The sequence below is a fragment of the Vigna umbellata genome, chromosome 10, assembly GCF_029865625.1.
Source record: "Vigna umbellata cultivar VRB3 chromosome 10, Vumbellata_1.0, whole genome shotgun sequence".
NCBI classification, from domain to species: domain Eukaryota; kingdom Viridiplantae; phylum Streptophyta; class Magnoliopsida; order Fabales; family Fabaceae; genus Vigna; species Vigna umbellata.
Genome location: NC_142174.1, coordinates 10,073,254 through 10,092,481, shown reverse-complemented (window position 1 = coordinate 10,092,481; position 19,228 = coordinate 10,073,254). Strand labels below are relative to the sequence as shown.

Genomic DNA, 19,228 nt, shown 5'->3' with positions numbered 1-19,228 from the left:
AAAATGAATTACTAATTTGCATAGTATATAAATAGATTTTCCATCCATGAATGAATTATAATTCTTTATTATTTTTTTCTTATTATAAAATGAGAGAATTTCTTCTTTAATATAAATTTTAAGAGAACTAAATAAAATTCATTCTACATATTATATTATTTTAAAATGTGAAATATTGATAATATATCATAGACATGGTTGAAAATGGCCAATTCGTCATCTGCTCCAAAGATAAAGTGTCATTACTAATGTGCCACACAGCCCAAATACTAATGGGCAAGCTTATTCTGGATTTTTCAAGAAAATAAAAAGTTCATCTCTTTTTTCTTTTGTGGGTCCCTCTATTAATCCTATAATGTCTCTTTCACTATCTTATCTTGTTTTTGTGGATGTTTTTTTTATGTGTTAATAATAATAATAATTATTATTATTTATCTTATCGCTTCAACTTAACTTATTTTACAGAGGACAGACCCTCCTTAAAAATAAGGGATTATTAAATATTTTGACAAATAGATATTTTCTATATAGTTAAATTAAATGTGCTTTAAAAGAAAAAAAAAACTGAATGGTAAAGTGCTAAACATATTAAATAAATTTCCTAATTGATTCCTATGTACATTACACTAATAAGATAGAAATAAGAAGTGAAACATGAAAAGCAAGAAAGAGGAAAAATACAAAAACCAAACACATTATGCAATTTAAGCCACACAACAATTCAACATATACCAAACCAAGTGGAACATTTTGATAATCATGATCAAGATTTTTATTGTCTAAAATACAACTTTCTACAAGCCACAAGCCACACATATTGTGCATCACAATTTTAATATACCAACATCAATATATTTTTAATGTTTAATAAAGAACAATAAAAAAAATAACCAATGATATATTACCATAAATCGTACATGTATCATTCTTTCATTAGATTTGACACAATACATATGTTATTTTTTTCATCAAAATTTGATACTATGCACGTGTTATTCTTTCATTATAGTAAAAAAATAACACATGTATCATGTCAAAATATCTATAAATGACATATGTGCTGTGTCAAAATATCTTCAAAAGATTTGTGTGAAAATATCTTTTTTCCAAAAAACAATCCAACAAAAAATCTGGAATATCTCCATCTGATACCAACACATATGATAGCTAATTTTACATCATGTAATTAAATTACATCCATTCAATATTCTACAGTTATTTGATTTCTATAACATATGGTTTTTCCTTTATTGTTTGCTTCCTATATTTTACACTATACAAGATAGTGAAACAGTTCCAACACCGGCCTCAGGGAACAGTGGCTCAGGTGTTGTAACTTTATTAAGGTATGATACATTGTCTGAGGATGCCATAAAGTAGTGTTGCATCTTTAAGGGTATAACTATTGTTTGGTATAAGTCACCTGAAACCATCAACCTACCATTAGTGGTATTCTATAATAAGGGCACCCCCCATTGGAGATCTATGTGGGACACCCTTTCTCCTCTTAGCAGTTCTGTGATTTACCACTGTTGGTGGTGGTGTTGATGGTGTGAAGCTCTGGATTTTGATTCTTGCACTTTCATTGCTGATGCCGTTGATTGATTCTTCGCCATCAGATCCATCTGTCTCAGATAACATTTTCTTCTTCCGGAACTTCTTGGAGGTTCCAACCATCTGCAGGAAAAATTTGAAGACTTTAGGATGTAACTTTATTCAGAGACATTATTACATTATATTTGTTATTTGTTGGACATTGTGTTTTATACTATTGGATCGTTATCGGATCATCGATTAGCGTCTAGTTTCACACTTGAGATATACGTACATCAGACGTAAGAGAGTGTTGGAAGTTTCACATCAACTAGAGATAAAGACACTTTATAAAATATAATAATTCGCATACCTCACCTTACAAGCTAATTTTATAGTGTTAATTTTATAGGGTTGAGTCAGACTTAAAGTCCATCTCTTAACCTCACTTTGTTTAGAATACTGTTCTTTTGTTACTTCTCCAAGGAAAACAAAAAAGGTTGCCGAAAATGGTATGTACTTTACACAGGAAAAGTCCAAAAGGAAACAAATGTGATGAGTCTCAACCTACCGTTGTAGTGATTTTTAAGTAGTTATTACAACAATTAACAATGTTATATGATTAAATGACAGTAAATATATATAGTCTGTTTCTAAAATAGGATAATGCATGCAAAGCTGCTGCAACTATATACATATACCTTACAACCAAGAGAACAGAAGCTGAATGAATCAAGAAGACTGCGCTCACATACTTTGCAGGTGTTGGTGACTCCTTTGCCAGGCCTAGGCTGAGGCCTTTCATTCAAGAACACAATCTTGGCACTGTTTATAATGTAATTTTGAACACCTGTTATGTCCAGAAATTTTTGAATCTCTGACACCCTTATCACATCATGGTATGAAGATCTCCTTATCTGTGAAAAAAACAAGACAGAAGAACACAAGAACACAAGAACAAAACATCAGATGTTAAAATCACTTAGCTACAATGGAAGACCAAAATGTTAAAATAATAAATAAAGCAATCCACCTCACAGGATGGACCAATGGCCATTTATTTACATTGGTCGGTAATCAATTCTTTAATGGAAGAAAATTCAAAGTGCTAACTTTAACTGGCCATCCATAGTTGACTTTGAATTCATAATTCAGCATTGAATGGAACGTATAACCACCGATAACGCCAATACAAGAGACAAATATTTTTAGGATCAATCAAAAAGGGTCTGGTTTGGTTTGATCATAACAAAGTAACAATAATGCAGAAAAGTTACAGAATCAGAATACAGGCATCCAAATTCTTGAGCTTTACCCTTAAAGGGGGTTGAGTTCAAATCACCACAGAATTGGATAAAAAAATCATAGATCTCCCAAAGACAATGAATTGATTGAAGTATTAGTAACTGAATGATAAAGGCAGAGTTTTTACCTGGATAGCTCTGTGTTCTCTGTGAGAAGCAAGACAAACAGAGCAAAGGGCTCCATTGTTACAGTCCAAACAATACATGTTACACTCACTTTTGTGGGAATCTGCGTGGACTTTGCATTGAACAAAGAAACTTGTTTGGAGAAGTGGCCTAAGCCAAGGTGGCCACTTTTCATCTTCATTCTTTCCAACAGCATCGTCTTCTTCATTGGGAACTTTCATCACCCCAGTTGCATCTCCTCCACCCCCCTAATTCCATGCAATAGAATCCATAACAAAGAACAATTAGCAAAACACAAGAAAGAAGAAAGAAGAAAGAAGAAAGAAGAAAGAAAAGAAATGCACACGTGTGGGTTGCATTAATGTTGGAACTAATGATACTACTAACCATAATGATTGTTGTTGTTGATGTACTTTTGGGTTTGATTTCTCTTATGGCAGAAACACAAAGAAGGAAAAAAGAAGTTTGTCTGAATATGGTATGTTATGGCAGAGAGAAGAGAAAAGGGAAAAAGTTTATAGGAATGGAGCTATGAGCTTGTAGTGGTGGGTGGCCGATGATGAAGGCAGAAAGTAAAGGTAGTGTTTTTATGATTTTGGTTTTCTTCAAAGTCTGCATCCAAACCTCACTCCCAACCCAAACCAAGCACCATACCTATTTCACAATCAAGAATTGATGGCCTACTTTATTATTAGTTATTTCAAAAAATAAGACGTATAACAATAGTATATTACAACCTTAAATTATTGCATACCATAATTTTTAAAATTTTAGAATAATCATTTTCAGGTTATTTAATATTAATAATACGTAGCAATGGTGTACTGTTTTCTGCTTTGGTTGGGTAAAGAATAGGGCAAAGATTGAGATGTGAGACGGTTGGAAACAGTGTTTTTACATGATTGAAAATGGGAAGGTTCAGATGTGGACATGTGTGGGGCAATGGAAAGGTCAGCATTTATTATTATTATTATTTTTAATAAGACTCATAAAAAAGTTATAGGCCCAATATCATGTAAAAGGAAAATACGAAGTGATTTTTACAAAGAGGGTTTATTAAAAATTATGGGGTGCAACTAATAATTATGTGGGTGCAGGAAGAAAAAGCCCACAAAATCACTGGATTTTCATAAACTCATTAGGCCTTGTTCACTTGAATGGATTTGGGGGATTTGAAGATAAATTTTTTTTGTTGTTTATTTAAGTGAATTTGGAGGTAAGTGAGAATGAATTTAGAAGTAAAGTTTGTGAGAATTAGTGTAAGATTTGATTGACGTGACAGATTAAAAAAATGTACTTATAAATTCACTTTCATTTACCTTCAAATTCACTCAAATAAATAACAAATAAATTTATCTTCAAATTCTCTCAAATCTCCTCAATTACTCTTCTTCAAATTCATTCAAGTGAACAAGAGGTTTTCTGAGTGTGATTTAGCTTGAATGAGAATATTCAATTGGAAATGGAGTGGAAAAAGCGTAGATGAAAAACCGACATACGATTTCAGTGAGAAGAATATGCTGATTACATTGGGCTAATAGAATGCCTTTTACATAGTAAATAAAGAACATAATGATGCTCAAGCATAAAAAATGTAATATGCTTTCAATATTCTTGTCAAAACAATGTATGCTTTTAAAATAGTCACATATCTATCTATCTATACTATAATATACTCTCTTTTTTTAATTTACCTCTTCATTTAAGTTTTATTATCAATTCATTTAAGTTACTTTATTATTTTGAGTTTGGTTGGTTTCTGAATTGTTAACTGTGTTTGGTAGTTATCAAAAAAACAAACAATAAACGCCAAGTATGTTTGCAGAATGCCCCCACAATCGAAACAGCATCATGAACAGAAACAAAAATGATCCATTACCAAAGGGGTGCAAAAGTTAAAATTTGACAGCTTTATCTATATTAGTTCAGCATAAGGAAAAACTATATTGGTTCAACAATCCGTGAAAACAACATCGAATTTCAATTCGTTATAGTTCACGAATTTAAAACATCATTTGACCACAACATCAAACTGAATGCGTTTCACATAGTTGCTTCCACCTCAGGATCACTTTCTATCTTTGAAGCAGGCACGTTATTGCCACCTCTCAAACGGGAAGATACATTATCAATGGCAGAATTTAGTTGGCTTATCTTCTCGTTTAAGGTCTGCTTGGTCCTCTGCTTTCAAAAATGACAGTAAGAAACTCAGCATGTTCCAATAACAAAAGTTGAATCTAATGTAAAATGTAGCATAAGTACCTCTAACCCTTCATCGTAATATATTGGTCTTTTTGCCTTGCGAAACCCATACTCATCTTCATTCAGCAGAGATCTTCTAATCTGAAGGGCGATCAAAACGGCAACAGTAATGCCATGAATGTAAATAGTAATAGGGGTAACAGGACTACAACAATAAGAGGAATAATGCAATTGTCTTTTTGCCAAAACTTTCAAACAATTCAACTCTATTAAAAAAAAAGTAAAACTTTGCCGAAGATGGGAGGTTAGTGACACTATATACACATTTTTCAAATGTGTCAATAAAAGCAACATTATGAATCCAGTGTATCATCACAGCACTTTGATATCATAAGCAATAGCATATACAAGAGAAAATTCACTAGCTCTTTTTCTCTCCTTAGAAAAGAAAATAATCCATTGGAGCATGAAACAAATGTCCCACTAAGTAATGAAACAACAATGATATAGCTCACAATGAGGAGTCGATTGTCGATGACTTCATTTCCTTGTAGAAAGAAGAAATAAAAGGCTTCCTTTTATGAAAGTTATCTACCACAGTTAATGTATCATACTATCCCTTCTTTTAATTGTATAATCAAGCTTGTTCATCACCATTGTCTGCAGTTACATTTTGTAGTCATAAATAAGTTTAAAATTAAAGTAAAAAGGAATCACCTGGGGAGCAAAAATATAAGCTACAGTTCCAAATACTGCACCACCCAGAAGAAAGCCAGCAAGAAAATCCCCACCTCCACCTCCTCCATTATCACTATACAAGGGAGACAGCAAATAAAAAGAGCAATAGACGTTTGCATAATCTTCCAAAACAACCAACTAATGAAATAGGCTAACAAGATAATTCCAGCCATTTCTCCAAGAACCCAGAATTTAAAAGACAATTAGCACCAAAATAATCTCAAGAATAATGAGATAAAAATTAGCACCAAAGTGGCTAGTTGGTTACCACTTCTTTTTCTTCCAATACAGGGAAAACACCTACTTGTGCACATACCAAAATAAAAAAGACATGCCTGAAACTCTGTTTAGAGATTCACAAAATATTTCCAAGAAGATATAAATGTGAAAAGACAAAGCCATATCTGGTCCATTTCGAGGCTGACAAGGGTTATGCTACGATGGTTTGTTTTATTTTAAAACACAATAACTTGAATTTTGTTTTGGGTGAATTTCTAGTAAGTCGAGATACAAAATAAGGTGAAAATAGCTTACCGGTATTCAGCAGAAATTGATGAAGAGCGGTTATTCTTCTTGATCAAAAGGTTTGATCTTCTTTGAACCGTGACCTTAGGTCCAAATCCACATGAGTAACGCCTTGTTAACAACAGCTCACCTGACTTCATATGAGATCCTCCTACTCCCACAAAACAACAACACCAAGATTTATTGCAAACTTTAACTCAACAACTCTTAATCCTACAGATATTCTCAACTCGCTAATGAGAATCAGAAAAACAAAATCCAAATTAACAAAACCATATGGGAGAAAAACCCTAAAAATCAAAGTACCACTGACTGGAAAACAATCATAAAAGGGAAAAAATTTCTGATGCAGCATTAGAAACCAAAGGATTATTACGAACACAGAGAAATTCATTCACCTGAAATGGAGAAAGGTGCTAAAGAAGTTGCCATGAGAGAAAGAAAGTGAACCAGAGAGTATGTGTGAGGAGAGAGTGAGAGATGTCTGAAGATAGTTTTATTTATTTATTTGTTGTTTTCCTCTACAAAATAATCACTGTTCATCACCACAATTTTTTTTGTTTATCTGTCTATTAGTATTTTCATAACTTCAAATAAATATTTCATCAGTTTTTAAATCGATTCTCGTTTAAAATCTACAACTAATACGATCAATTTTAGTCTTCAACCAATACGAACAATTTGTCATTTTACATATTTACTATTATTTCTAATAAATAAATAAGTAAATAAATCTATATATATATATATATATATATATATAATTGTGTTTTTAGTCATATTACATTTTATTATTGAAAGTTGTTCTTTTAATTTGTTTTTTATATCAAAATTATCGGAATCAATAATGAAATATTAATATTTTTCAAAAATATAAAAATATTAAATAAATATTTTCCTAATTAATTCAACTGTCTAAAGTTGTTCATGGAAGAACATCATTATCCGTAAAAAATCATGTAATATTATTGTAATGAAATACGTTAGTCTACTCATCCATGGACTTTCGTTTAATTTCATGAAAATGTCACCATCGTTAGCATGACACTCCATAAATTTTATGTTTTAAGATATTCTCTTAGAAAAAATAAAATCCCACAAAAGAGATATTCCTTTTCTACTTCAAACATTATTGAGTTTGGTTTTTTAAAAATTGAGATCTAATAAATGGTAAAATAGTATGATTAGGTACAAAATGGTGTCCATATTATACAGTAATATATAATGTACTTTTTACCTTGATAAAATGAGAAAAACCAAGTGAACCTTATATCAACTTAAAGATAGATAAATGGGTAAAATTCTATTAAGAAAAATGTGATTATTTCCTTAAACTTTTAGTCATTCCTTCTTTTGAGGAGAGAACTTTTATCATGTTGAGTTTGTTCTTGAAGCAAAACCAGTGTACATTCTGAGCTTGTTTATTGATATATTAACCATCATGAGAAAATACATAATTATTTAACATTAAAATGAATTTACCTTTAGTTATATATGCAAAATTTATTTGAAGTTGATCACATATCTGTTTCTCCAAGCTAATAATATCAAAGGAGGCAGGTACATTAAATCATTGTGAATAGTTAAGGACTCCTATGATAGCGTAAAATAATCATCAATGTGGTAGTTTGATGCATCACACCACTGCCATTGAACTTTGCCCTTAAAATCATACTATCATCGAGTGGAACAATCAAACGCCCAAATCATGAACTTCAATTTCTGCAACAAGAGTCGAATTGAATTTCATCATAGAACTAATTCAGTAATTCAGAGCTTACCGAGTGTATAAATATATATATATATATATATATCACGATGAAAAAAAGACAGCATGGAGCCAGGAACAGAGGAAACCCTGCCATAAAAATAGTCATCCGCAAGTTCCTAGTAACACATCTGAAATTATGCCGGCTTCAATTCTCTCTATATATACAAACAGCCGTTAACTATAAATCCAACAAAAAAGGCTAACATAAAAACATGTATGTGACATAGGATTAAAAAGAGAAAAGAAAAATTATTGACTCTTGTTGTGGACAATGGCTCCTTCTTGTGTAGGGAGGGGGAGGGGCTGAAAGATTATATATCTATCTATCATACAGGCTGGGCCATCCGGAACAAGATAAGATAATTTACATGATTCCAATATATATATATGAGCCACCGGCAAATTTATTTTCTCCCAAAAAGGAAAAACGAGTTGTCCATACGCTGGCCGTCAGGTAAAAGCTCTGCAGGTTTTTTGTGTTCCTTGTTTGAAGATGGAAAGGACAGAGAAAGGGAAAGAGATGCAGCAACACCATCATCCTCCTGCCCATCTCCCAAGCTATCTGGGCGGTTATTTTGCCTGTCTACTGGTCCGACTAAGAAAGGCAACATACCCTTGGGCGCAGCTGGTGCCGGCAGTGCTTTCGATTTGCCCCCTAAGGCAAGCTCTAGATTAGGAATCACATCCTGAAATCCTTTATCGTATTCACCAGCCCCTTTGGTTGACAAGCTATTCAGCACAGACAGTGAGTTGCTAATATTGTGTGTGCCCACTGGAAAGAAGGTCCTTTCCATCGTTCCCAGGTCCTCCCGGATAATTTTCTCATCACAAGCTTCCTCACATCCTTTGTCCTCAACTGAAGAACAGGAACCAAGATCATTTCCAAGAGATGTAAAACTGTCATTAAAAGAGTCTCTACCTCCAGAACCATAGATCCCACCGAAACCAGTCTTAAGCTTCTTGCCAGAACTTTCTGTGTTTTCTAACTTGACATTTCCCTGACTCCAAGGCATTTTCTGACAACTGACAGCAGAACCCTGCATAATTGTGTCAGAAAGATCTATATGTTTAACTTTATCATTAGGTAATTGACAGTTTATCTCTTCTGCGCTTGGGTCTCCCTGAAAAGTTGCCTCCAAGTCGATATAGTGATCATCTTTTCGTTTCCTCTTAGACCATCGCCAATCTTCCTCAACATCCATTTTTTCTAAAACTTTATCCCCGCGTATATTGCTTACAAGACCTGTTTCTTCATCTTCAAGTGCTACCTCTAAGTCAATATAACGATTATCTTTCTGTTTCCTCACAGGCCCTTTCTGATCTTCATTACCAATAATTGTCATTGAGTTTTTCTCCTTACCCAAATCGCTTGCATCACCTGTTTCTTCAATGTCAATATTTGCCTCCAAATCAATACTGTAGAGACGATACTCTTTTTGTTTCTCCTTAGGCTTTTGCTGGTCTTCATCACTGTTTATTTTCTCAGAAATTTTATCCTTAGTAATATTGCTTGCAGCACCTTTTTCAGAAGGAATCACAGACAACGTCTTCTCTTCTTTGACAGAAGTATCAGAATCAATTTTTGTTTCCATAACACTGCTGCTTGCACTTTTTCCCATGGCTTCAGGAGATTTAGACTCTTTGCATGGTCCCTGTTCAGGCACACTAGCCTTCTGCATAAAGCAAGAACGTCTTTCAACAAACTGAGAAGATTAGCATCAATGATAAATACTTTTCAAAAAAATGGTTTTTTTAAATAGTGATCTCAAGGTAGTAGCAACTCACAGCATAGCTTACAAGCAAAAAGATGACAAACATACAACAGGGAAATTATGCTTAGGGAAATTATGCATTAAGCGAGAGCATCTTTCAACTAAATGAGAAGATTGGCATCAATGATAACAACTAATACTCACAAAATGGTTTTCTAAATGGTGATCTCAAGGTAATTACAATTCATATCATAGCATCAACGCAACAAGATAAGCATATAACGGGATTTCCTCATGACATACACGCATAGAAATATTTTTATCGCAGCCATGCTTTTGCCATTCAACACAACATCCACTATATCTTTTGGCCTTGTTCTGAGTTGCTTCCATATGCCACTAACAGCATTTCTTAAAAATACCTTAGTATGAAGGACAACAACCAGATCATAATGTTAACATCACACATGCATTCAAGTAGATTTTTATCAATTTTAAAACAAACCTTTCGATCTATCAAATTTCCGTATTTAAGGATAAAAGCATTACCAAGGACGAATCAGTGGAGATCGTCTCTTGACATAACATAGTCGTGCTAGTTGGAACCCATTTTGATTCAATCCTACCATCCAGCTTCTCTGTATTTACTTGTAAATCCAAATGTGTCTGATTATTGACATCGATATTCCTACATCTAGTAGTCGGATCTTGGTCTGTGGATGTGGAGGGGACAAGTGCATTGCATGATCTATGCCGATCCATTGTTTCTTCATCCTTGCACTTTGCCAAACAATGTATCTCAGGCACAGTCAAAACAACAGTTGAAGATTTCTCCTCAGCTGGCATTACGTTCAAACTGGGAATACAAATCTTTTTTGTAGAATCTGAATGATTCATCTTCCTCCCCCTAAATATGCCCCATAAAAAAAACAACATATTCCAGCCTGTCAAAAAACAAAGGATCATTAGCATTCCAGACGTGTGTCTGAATTTAAACAATTCTTTTCTTTTTAAAACAGTCACATAATCAGTCATTTAAACTGCAAGCCAAACATGCCCATTTGTCAAGGACAAACTCTCCCACAAAAGTTAATGGTTTTATATCTAACATGCCTCCTTAGCACACCTATCGTGTGCTAATGTTCAATTTTTTTTAAGAATGACAAGCAATATCGAATTCATGACCACTTCATTGTAAAGGATTTGATTCCCCAATTGATACAGACATTGGGAGAACACAACACAAAAGCTAACCACTGTCGTTAGCCAAAAAAATTAAAAAAATAAAATAAAAACCCAAATCTCATACTTTCAATGTGGGGTTCAAGTTCCAACCTTGTGATTGAATCCTAACAATCCACCATGCTGCCCCCTGTGCCCACACACTAGCTGAATGTACACTAGCCTTTGAGAGAAGTCATTGGCAAAAATGACAAAGCTGGATCCACTACCTCTGCTTCCTATTTGCAACTAAAAGACCATATGGAAGGATCTAATACCAGTTGAGAACCTCCCAAAAACTCAAGTTATTAGGTTAAGGCTCAAGAAATCATTTTACCTTAAACACCCAATGATGATAAAAAGAGGAAACCTAAGATTGACTGAAATTTAGCTTTAGTGAGACACTAACGCCTACAGCATATCAAATTATTGTTTTTGACTTTATCCAAATACAATATAGAACATTCATATTTTTGCAAATCATTTTACATTGAACACCCAATGATGATAAAAAGAGGAAACCTAAGATTGAATGAAATTTAGCTTTAGTGAGACACTAACGCCTACAGCATATCAAATTATTGTTTTTGACTTGATCCAAATACAATATAGAACATTCATACTTTTTGCAACCTTAATACATTTCATAGATACTAGTCCTATTCATAATTTTGACATCATATAAAAAGTAATATAGAATCCTGACACAATAAATGAGATCATCACTCAGGCATATGACAAATAACCATTTGGAAAAAAAAGAAAAAAATATAAGGTGCAGTATAAACAAAGGAATGCTATCTTTCATGGAGAATTCTCAAATCATCTTACACAAAGAATTGCACATTAAATAATTTAAGGAGTCCATGAACACTAATCAAAGCATAAACTTCCAAACAAAGCCCGACCTTGCAAGTAACCTTTCACACATTGCTTAGGATGTTAGATTATTTGACAAATGTATGGAATAATTTCTTACGCTGTGAATTTTCAGGAAGCTGATTGGAAGGGAATATCAGCAGTTCAACATCCTCAAAGTTTCCCTTAAGCGCTAAATCATTTCTAATCATGCGATCCAAAAGACCTTTGTAGTGTCTCTCGTAACTGTGTCAGAATATCATTAAAAAGTCAATTATTACAAGAAAAGAAATATATATTTGCACTTCATGCTCTACAGTCAATATAAGAATAATATCCATATACATGCCTTTCAACATCACTGGCAAAGAAGTATAGAGCTATATTATCTTCAGTAACACCACCATGATCAAATTGTGAAGGCCACATGCTCAAGCGAGAAGCTTCATTGAAAGAAACTCTAGGAAGAAATTTGTTCACTGCTCCAAGAACCTTAGGAGAAGCACAAGAAGATAAATGCGCCTGAAGTCCAGTATATAAATCAGGAGGCTTTCCATTTCTATGCACTTCAAAGGCACCCCTGCAAGCAAAAAACAAAGCTTATGTAAACACTAAGAGCAGTCCAGAACAAGAGACAAGCTAGTTCGTCATAAGATGTTCCATACTGCCATATGTATTCGTATTCAGGAAAGGCCAACATCTTTGAAGGAACAATCGACAATGTCACGGCTTTATCAGACATGTCTTTGACTACAGGTTTTCCAGCTGCAAGACAATTGGAAGCTGACTTTCCTGGTTGGGATCGAGAATCAGTCGGACAAGACTTTAGTTGCTTAAAATCATTGGCAGAAGAAGATTTGGAAGAATCTGAGGTAGAGCTCTCAAGGATTTCCTGTTGTTCAGGGGTTTCTTCAGCAGATATACTATTCTTCAGTGTGCTAGAAACCAACACTGGGTCATTTGAAGTCACTTCACAATTTAAATCTGTGCCTGAGGTAGAAACCTCATCAGTTTGGTTAGATACTTCTTTCTTCTTGTAAATTTCAGGCCTTCTCAGTAGTGCAGCCTGAATAGCAGCTTTCAACATATTGCCTTTATGCATCTCATCTTTTGAACTACTTGACGTAGTTACAGATATTTCAGCACCAGATTCTTGTGTAGTACCAACACTGCAACATTCCATAGCATGGCCAAATTCCTTACATTTTTGACAGAATGGGGTTTTTGAAGCAGGAACCACTGGCCTTAAGCGGTCACTAGAACTATCTCTGCTTTTCTCAATCTGATTAGTTGTCTCCCGTGCTCGAGGCAGCACATCCTGTTGACCTTCATCGATACGGATTGATGTTCTCTCTATAAATTTCAAAGAAAAATGAAATTAGAAATAATATTATAAGATATCACAAAACCTAGATCTGAAAGAAGGATGCCACACCTGAAAATGAAACCAAACTATCAAGAGCAGCAAATTAACCTCGTCACCCCCACCAAAAAGAAAGAAAATAGATAGCAGGTATAGAGATCACACCTGAAATAATTTGAGGCTCCAGACTTTTCCGGTTAATATTGCTCATTGACCTTGATAATGCATTTGCTTTTCCATCCTGATTAACCTTTAACTCTCGATTGTTGTTCATTGTTGAAGGTTTACTGGATTCAGCACGAGGTGTGAGCCTTTGATCACCCTTAGCAGTGGAAACAACAGAACTAACCACAGGCCGATCAATCCTAGATGGAAATTTCCTATCAATTGCACCTGATTCTTTTAAATGCCTAGATCCTTTCAAATCCTGCACAGCTGCAGACTTGGGTGAAAGCATTTTAACTTTTGATTCAGTTGCATTTGTTCTCCCCAAACTTGGAGATTTGAATAATGTTGATTTGACCGTCGTTCGAGCAGGCATCTCCATGTTCTTTGAAGCATGTTCATTAACCCCTTTTGGTTTGGAGGGAACAACTTCATCAACAAGTTTGACTCTTGGCTTGGAATTTACATTGCTGAATGAATTAGATTTCATTAACATACCTATTCATAAGAAACAATTTGTGCTTAGAATAAATGAAACTATGGGATATTTAATACAAAATAATTACAGAGAAAACACATAAAATTGGAGTGAAGCAGAACGTCTGAAAATTAAATTAATACCCTTTGAAGTTTGACCCCTGGGACCAGTGGAAGGAGAGCGAGCAATCTCTATGTCACTACCACCAGAGTTGTTTCGACTAGGTATCAGAAGACCAGGCTTCACTTTAGATTTATTTAAGCTCTTAAATGAAGATTCTCGGGACAGTGGAACTAATCTCTTGGGGCTGGATGTCTTTGGCGATCCTGTGCTTGATTCAAGAGCTTGTCTTTTTGCTGCTGGAGCTACTTCAATGTTATCAGAAAGTCTTTTGCCGGTAACTTGTGAGGTTGAACTAACTTCAACAATTTTTTTGTCTTCAACATCTGAACCACAAAATTTCATTCCACAAATGTCAGCATACAGCCATAGATATGGATGCTTGAACGTCTACGAACTCAAATAGCATGCAAATTCAGCTCACAAAAAGCACAAAGGGTGTGTAAATGTTTGCGTGCAAAATGTGGGACCCAAAATGCCTTTCTTGTGATATGATATACAACTTCACTCTTACCCGGTTTTTTATTTTCATTCTCTTCTGCGTCTTTGCATTCTTCACACAACCAATCCCCTTCAGGAACTTTCTCAAGCATTTCTCGCATACAGTAGCTGATTCAAAGAAATAGTAATGGTAAAATCCAGTTTGATAATTAGAAAAAGAAATTTGCAACAATATTAATAGAAACTGAAAAATAAGGTGAAAGTTTCTTATGCATACGTGTGCTCTGCACCATCACTGCACCTACTGCATATAGCAAGTAGATCCTCCCGACCAGCATCTCCACAGATGTCGCACACCTTTACCTATTTACCCGACAATGCAATCAGAAATGAATTTGAGGATAAGCATCTCCACAGATGTCAAAGCATTTGACTCCTCTCAGTTTCATCTCAATCAAATTTAGTTTCAGTAGAGAGAAAAGGAAAGATACTCACATCATGTTCCACAACATCTGATTCATCACTCTCATCTTCAGATTGAGTTTCCCTCTTCACAGGCGATTTAACCAGCTCTGCAGCTTTCTCACACTGTCCATCTTGAACTGAATATTTAGGATCTTCATTGTTAGCTTCACAGACGTCAGTGTCTGCTTCTAACTTTGGGCATACCTTTCGTGAAATGTTGGAAGTACCCTCAATAAGACCATCCTTAACCGAAGTACATTTCTCACCAGAAACAACAGGTTCTCTCTCCTTGGTACATGAAGAACTAAAATTCTCAATGGTGCATTCAGAAAATTTTTCTGACACAAGAGAACATGAATCCCTCTCCTCATGCATTGTTATTCGTTCTTCATTCCTTTGATGGCTAACATTCACTAAATTAGCATCACTGGATCTACTAATACAAGAAGTGTTGTCATCATGGCCTTCTGAATGCTTGGAATCCTGATACTTATTCAGTATGATCTGTCTGCTCTTGGCATTTTCAGACAGAGCATCTTGACTTGAATTAACACTCTGCATATTACTTGCTTCGCTGACAGTTTGTTGTGAGCTTTCACAAGCTCTGCTCCTAAGAGAATATGCTTTATCCTCATCCATAGAATACTGATCAATAGCCGCTCCTATGCGACAGTTTTCATCAGAAAACTCTTCAGCCTTTGACCCCATGAGAGCATGATTAAGATGCATGCAAGATGAACAAGGAGCCGAGCACACATTGCAAGTTCCCGATTCAAGTCTCATATCAGTGTTCTGAGTCATAGAACTTCTGAAAATCCTTTTCCAGATTCAGCTGATAAATAATCAAAACAAGATATAAGTTAGAGGAGAGATGAAAATTTTGAGTCAAACTCTCACAATTGCTTTTCACAGAGGGTTATGGAGATCTCCAATAATAAATTTTCTCTAAGTTACTCCATAGAATTAACATGAATGATTTATCACAATTGAAAGCACAGAAGCTGCATTTGGCTTATATCATATTTGTGAACCATATTTTGAAGTTCCAGACGGGAGTTATCTTTTTTTCTAATATGAGGATATTGAGCCATTCATGGATTTACTTGGATATGGGGCAAAGTTGCAAGATTTTAACATGGATTTACTCAATAGCTGTGCTTATATATTAATGAGTTCTTCTTTAAACAGAAAGAAAGATGAAGACTTTATGTAATTCCAGAAATATAGTTTTGCTTTGCTTCCGGTAGAATTTTGCATAGATAAGCAGCTGCTCAACTAGGACAATAGGAAATGAAGAAAACAGTAAACCAAGCATTTATACCAAGACCAACAATTCACACACATGATACATTAATATATGCATATAATCGCCCACTTCTACAACTTTTGCACATTAAATGCATAAAAATTTTATCCCATGGCAAGTTGCCAGTCATAATGGTTTTAATGCTATTTTATCTGCCCACCCCTCCATTTGAATAGACCATAAAGTTACTCAATGTGGCAGATATTTCGGAGCGACAAAACAATAACCGGATTGCCATAAAAGAAGAAAAGGAACAACCTCTGAATTACCCTGTTATTTCACCACGTTCTCCTGGGATATTACGATGATTGATGACCCATAACCGAGGTTCTAGAATCTGGAAACTGCTCAATGTCACGCAGAATTTACATCCAAACCACACTAACAAACATTACCCCAACTTTTACATAAAAGGTACTAAGCAGGTACCACTCCATGAGATGCTCCCTCAACCCAGAATCTAACAGATTACAATTTTGCAAATGCTAATTGAAGTGTGCTAAAAGGTCCCCTAAAAATACAAATCCCCCAAGTCCCAGAACCCATTCCACAGACAAAACGAAACCCTAACTGAATTATTCAAAAATCCCCCTGTAAGAACCAACAACTGCCCTACTGCCCCAATAAATTCATCTTAACAAAACGAGAACAGTTGCAATCAATCAACAAAATAAAAGGAGCGGAACCGATTTTCGGGGGGTAAATATAAATTAGAATAAAAAAATAAAAGAAAACCCTAACATACAAAAATTGAGATGGAAACCATCTTGTTTGCATTGCAAGCCTCACCTTGCGTCAGGCAAATTCCGATTAGAAAGAAGAAAGCGCGAAGTGGCGGGTACGGCGTCGTTTGCAGTGTCGGAAATCTGCGTCTTGAAAATTGTGGGTTATGAGAGTTTAGAGTATCTGTGACGATCCAGCAAATGGAGATTCAAAATGAAGGGTTCAAAGATGAGACGAAGAGCATGCAAATTTCACAGCCAAACACACACACCCACAGAGACACGGAATTTCATACAACGAACAAACTCCCTATTTATTTATACTGAATAAAATTAATTGCGAGATAAATTATATAATAAATTTCCTTCCGTTTTTTCTTCTTCTCTCCTCACTTTCCCTGCCTCTATCTCTCATCTCAACAAAAATATAAATAAAAATCAAATCTTGAAAATGGGCTTTTTATTTTTTCATCAGAATCCAAATCCATCTATCTGACCCAGCTGGCTTAAACTGCCATCTCTCTCTTTGTAGCTTCCTCAAAAAAATTCCCAAACTCTGAAACATATAGATTCATTAATTAAGTCAAAATTCAAAATCCTTAAAACAGAATTCTTGTCCATCTCCCATTACACATATTTTTCTCCATATTTATCTATTTTGCTTTTTACCTTTATTTTATGTTAATCTTTTTATTTTCAGCTCGCTATTTATTATTTATTTATTCGGTCATTTATTATTTATTTAGGTTTTTTTATTATTGTAATTGAAGCCGGGGCCACCAAGACAGACAAGTCAAGGTGAATGAAGTGAGCATCCCGCACGTGTGAGTTTAGTCAGGCGTGTTAGCTGGGGTAGCGCGTGGGAAAGGTGCGCGTGGGGATCAGTGGATCAGCACTAACGCCTCTTTGGCACGCGTCTGTGCCTCACATTTGATCGGTCATTCATTCCTCGGAGTCGAATTTCACTTTTTCCATTTATTCTCTTTAATTATAAAAAAGCTTAATTACTTACTTAGTCCCATGTTAGGAGCTAATTTTCTGTTTAGTATCCGGTTTTAAAAATGTAGGCATTTGGTACCTATGTTTTGAAATTTGTATCAATTCAATCCTATCCAGTTAACGGCGTTATAATTGATGCGAGAAATTAAGGACGTTAATGCATCTTCATTAACGTCCTTAATTTCTCGCATCAATTATAACGCCCTTAACGGGATAGGATTGAATTGATACAAATTTCAAAACATACGTACTAAATGCCTACATTTTTAAAACTGGGTACTAAACAGAAAATTACCTCCTAACATGCAGACTAAGTAGGTAATTAAGCCTATAAAAAATAGTTAGAAAATTATAAAAAATAGTAAGAAATTTTAAAAATAAATAAGTTTGAAGATAACTTACATATTTGAAATTAGTTTTTAAAATTCGGAATTATAAAATGGTTACGTTTATATTAAAAGTAAAATAATATACTTAGTAAAACCCGTGTTAAAATACCGTAAAGTCTACTACTTTGCGAAAAATATATTTGTTTTTTTTAATTAATTTTAGTAATTATAGAGTAAAAAATATTTATTGTATTATTTTGAAGTTTTCGAACCAAAATTGACCGTTGAGTTTTGTTTAGACAAAATTTAATTTTGAACATGATTAATGATAAGGAAAATACAATATTTCTTTCAAACATTAAATTAATATTTTTTTCTTTTTTTACAAAAAATATAAAAAAATAGAGACTCGCGGTATGATTGAAATGTTGATGGTACATTTTTTTAAGAGTTGTGTGAATTTTTTAAGAGTTGTGTGAATTTTGAGTGTGATATATATGATAGAAAATATGATGATAAGAAAACAAAATAAATAAATAGTGAGATAATTATAAAAAATATGATTGCAAAATCACTACAGAGCTATGTGTATATACTTTTATTAAAATAAGTATGCATGTGTATAGACAGTATTTTGAGAGACATAAATTAAACCATGAAGAATATAATAAATTTAATAAGAATAAGATTTATATACTTTTTTTAATTTAATCAAATAATCACTTCAATCACACGTGTATATATTTTATGCAAAGTATATTGTGATAAGTCAAAATAATGATGATATTAGTATTTGCAATCAGAAAATCAAAATATTAATAATATCTTGAATCTTTTGCGTTATGTGGTG

The 19,228-nt window shown here is 34.1% G+C and overlaps 3 protein-coding genes across 8 annotated transcripts; all 3 read right to left on the bottom strand.

Moving 5' to 3' along the window:
• Window positions 1-1,146: 1,146 nt before the first annotated feature.
• LOC148191860 (protein RGF1 INDUCIBLE TRANSCRIPTION FACTOR 1-like) lies at window positions 1,147-3,601 on the bottom strand. Of its 2 annotated transcripts, none has more exons than XM_088100631.1 (4): window positions 3,351-3,601; window positions 2,966-3,211; window positions 2,289-2,450; window positions 1,147-1,677 (listed from the first exon to the last, which is right to left on the bottom strand). In XM_088100631.1, the coding sequence occupies exons 1-4, from the start codon at window positions 3,351-3,353 to the stop codon at window positions 1,444-1,446; spliced, it is 645 nt and encodes a 214-aa protein (XP_087956757.1). In that variant the 5' UTR covers window positions 3,354-3,601; the 3' UTR covers window positions 1,147-1,443. The 2 variants fall into 2 exon arrangements, with proteins under 2 accessions (XP_087956757.1, XP_087956756.1); XM_088100630.1 differs by having other exon boundaries at window positions 2,235-2,450; window positions 3,351-3,594.
• Window positions 3,602-4,815: 1,214 nt separating this feature from the next.
• Window positions 4,816-6,986, bottom strand: LOC148191859 (uncharacterized). Its single transcript, XM_088100061.1, has 5 exons — window positions 6,827-6,986; window positions 6,438-6,579; window positions 5,883-5,976; window positions 5,226-5,306; window positions 4,816-5,144 (listed from the first exon to the last, which is right to left on the bottom strand). The coding sequence occupies exons 1-5, from the start codon at window positions 6,858-6,860 to the stop codon at window positions 5,007-5,009; spliced, it is 489 nt and encodes a 162-aa protein (XP_087956187.1). The 5' UTR covers window positions 6,861-6,986; the 3' UTR covers window positions 4,816-5,006.
• A 1,279-nt stretch (window positions 6,987-8,265) lies between these two features.
• Window positions 8,266-17,645, bottom strand: LOC124847732 (ASI1-immunoprecipitated protein 2-like). Of its 5 annotated transcripts, none has more exons than XM_047325295.2 (12): window positions 17,118-17,645; window positions 16,587-16,672; window positions 15,053-15,854; window positions 14,835-14,920; window positions 14,631-14,725; window positions 14,140-14,442; window positions 13,519-14,016; window positions 12,656-13,343; window positions 12,340-12,570; window positions 12,112-12,236; window positions 10,461-10,855; window positions 8,266-9,872 (listed from the first exon to the last, which is right to left on the bottom strand). In XM_047325295.2, the coding sequence occupies exons 3-12, from the start codon at window positions 15,821-15,823 to the stop codon at window positions 8,604-8,606; spliced, it is 4,461 nt and encodes a 1,486-aa protein (XP_047181251.2). In that variant the 5' UTR covers window positions 15,824-15,854; window positions 16,587-16,672; window positions 17,118-17,645; the 3' UTR covers window positions 8,266-8,603. The 5 variants fall into 5 exon arrangements, with proteins under 5 accessions (XP_047181251.2, XP_047181258.2, XP_047181245.2 ...); XM_047325302.2 differs by having other exon boundaries at window positions 16,587-16,665; XM_047325289.2 differs by lacking the exon at window positions 16,587-16,672.
• Window positions 17,646-19,228: the final 1,583 nt, after the last annotated feature.

Excerpts from the sequence above, each read along its gene's own strand:
- LOC148191860 (XM_088100630.1), bottom strand. Across the intron at positions 2,451-2,965 it reads GAGAACACAGAGCTATCCAG|ATAAGGAGATCTTCATACCA; the intron begins GTAAAAACTCTG and ends TTTTTTTCACAG. Across the intron at positions 1,678-2,234 it reads TCTGTTCTCTTGGTTGTAAG|ATGGTTGGAACCTCCAAGAA; the intron begins GTATATGTATAT and ends TTTTTCCTGCAG.
- LOC148191859 (XM_088100061.1), bottom strand. The coding sequence starts at position 6,860 with ATGGCAACTTCTTTAGCACCTTTCTCCATTTCAG. Across the intron at positions 5,977-6,437 it reads TCAATTTCTGCTGAATACCG|TGATAATGGAGGAGGTGGAG; the intron begins GTAAGCTATTTT and ends TCCCTTGTATAG. Across the intron at positions 5,307-5,882 it reads CTTATATTTTTGCTCCCCAG|ATTAGAAGATCTCTGCTGAA; the intron begins GTGATTCCTTTT and ends ATCGCCCTTCAG.
- LOC124847732 (XM_047325295.2), bottom strand. The coding sequence starts at position 15,823 with ATGACTCAGAACACTGATATGAGACTTGAATCGGGAACTTGCAATGTG. Across the intron at positions 14,921-15,052 it reads CAGATGTTGTGGAACATGAT|GTAAAGGTGTGCGACATCTG; the intron begins GTGAGTATCTTT and ends TCGGGTAAATAG. Across the intron at positions 13,344-13,518 it reads GGAGCCTCAAATTATTTCAG|AGAGAACATCAATCCGTATC; the intron begins GTGTGATCTCTA and ends TGAAATTTATAG.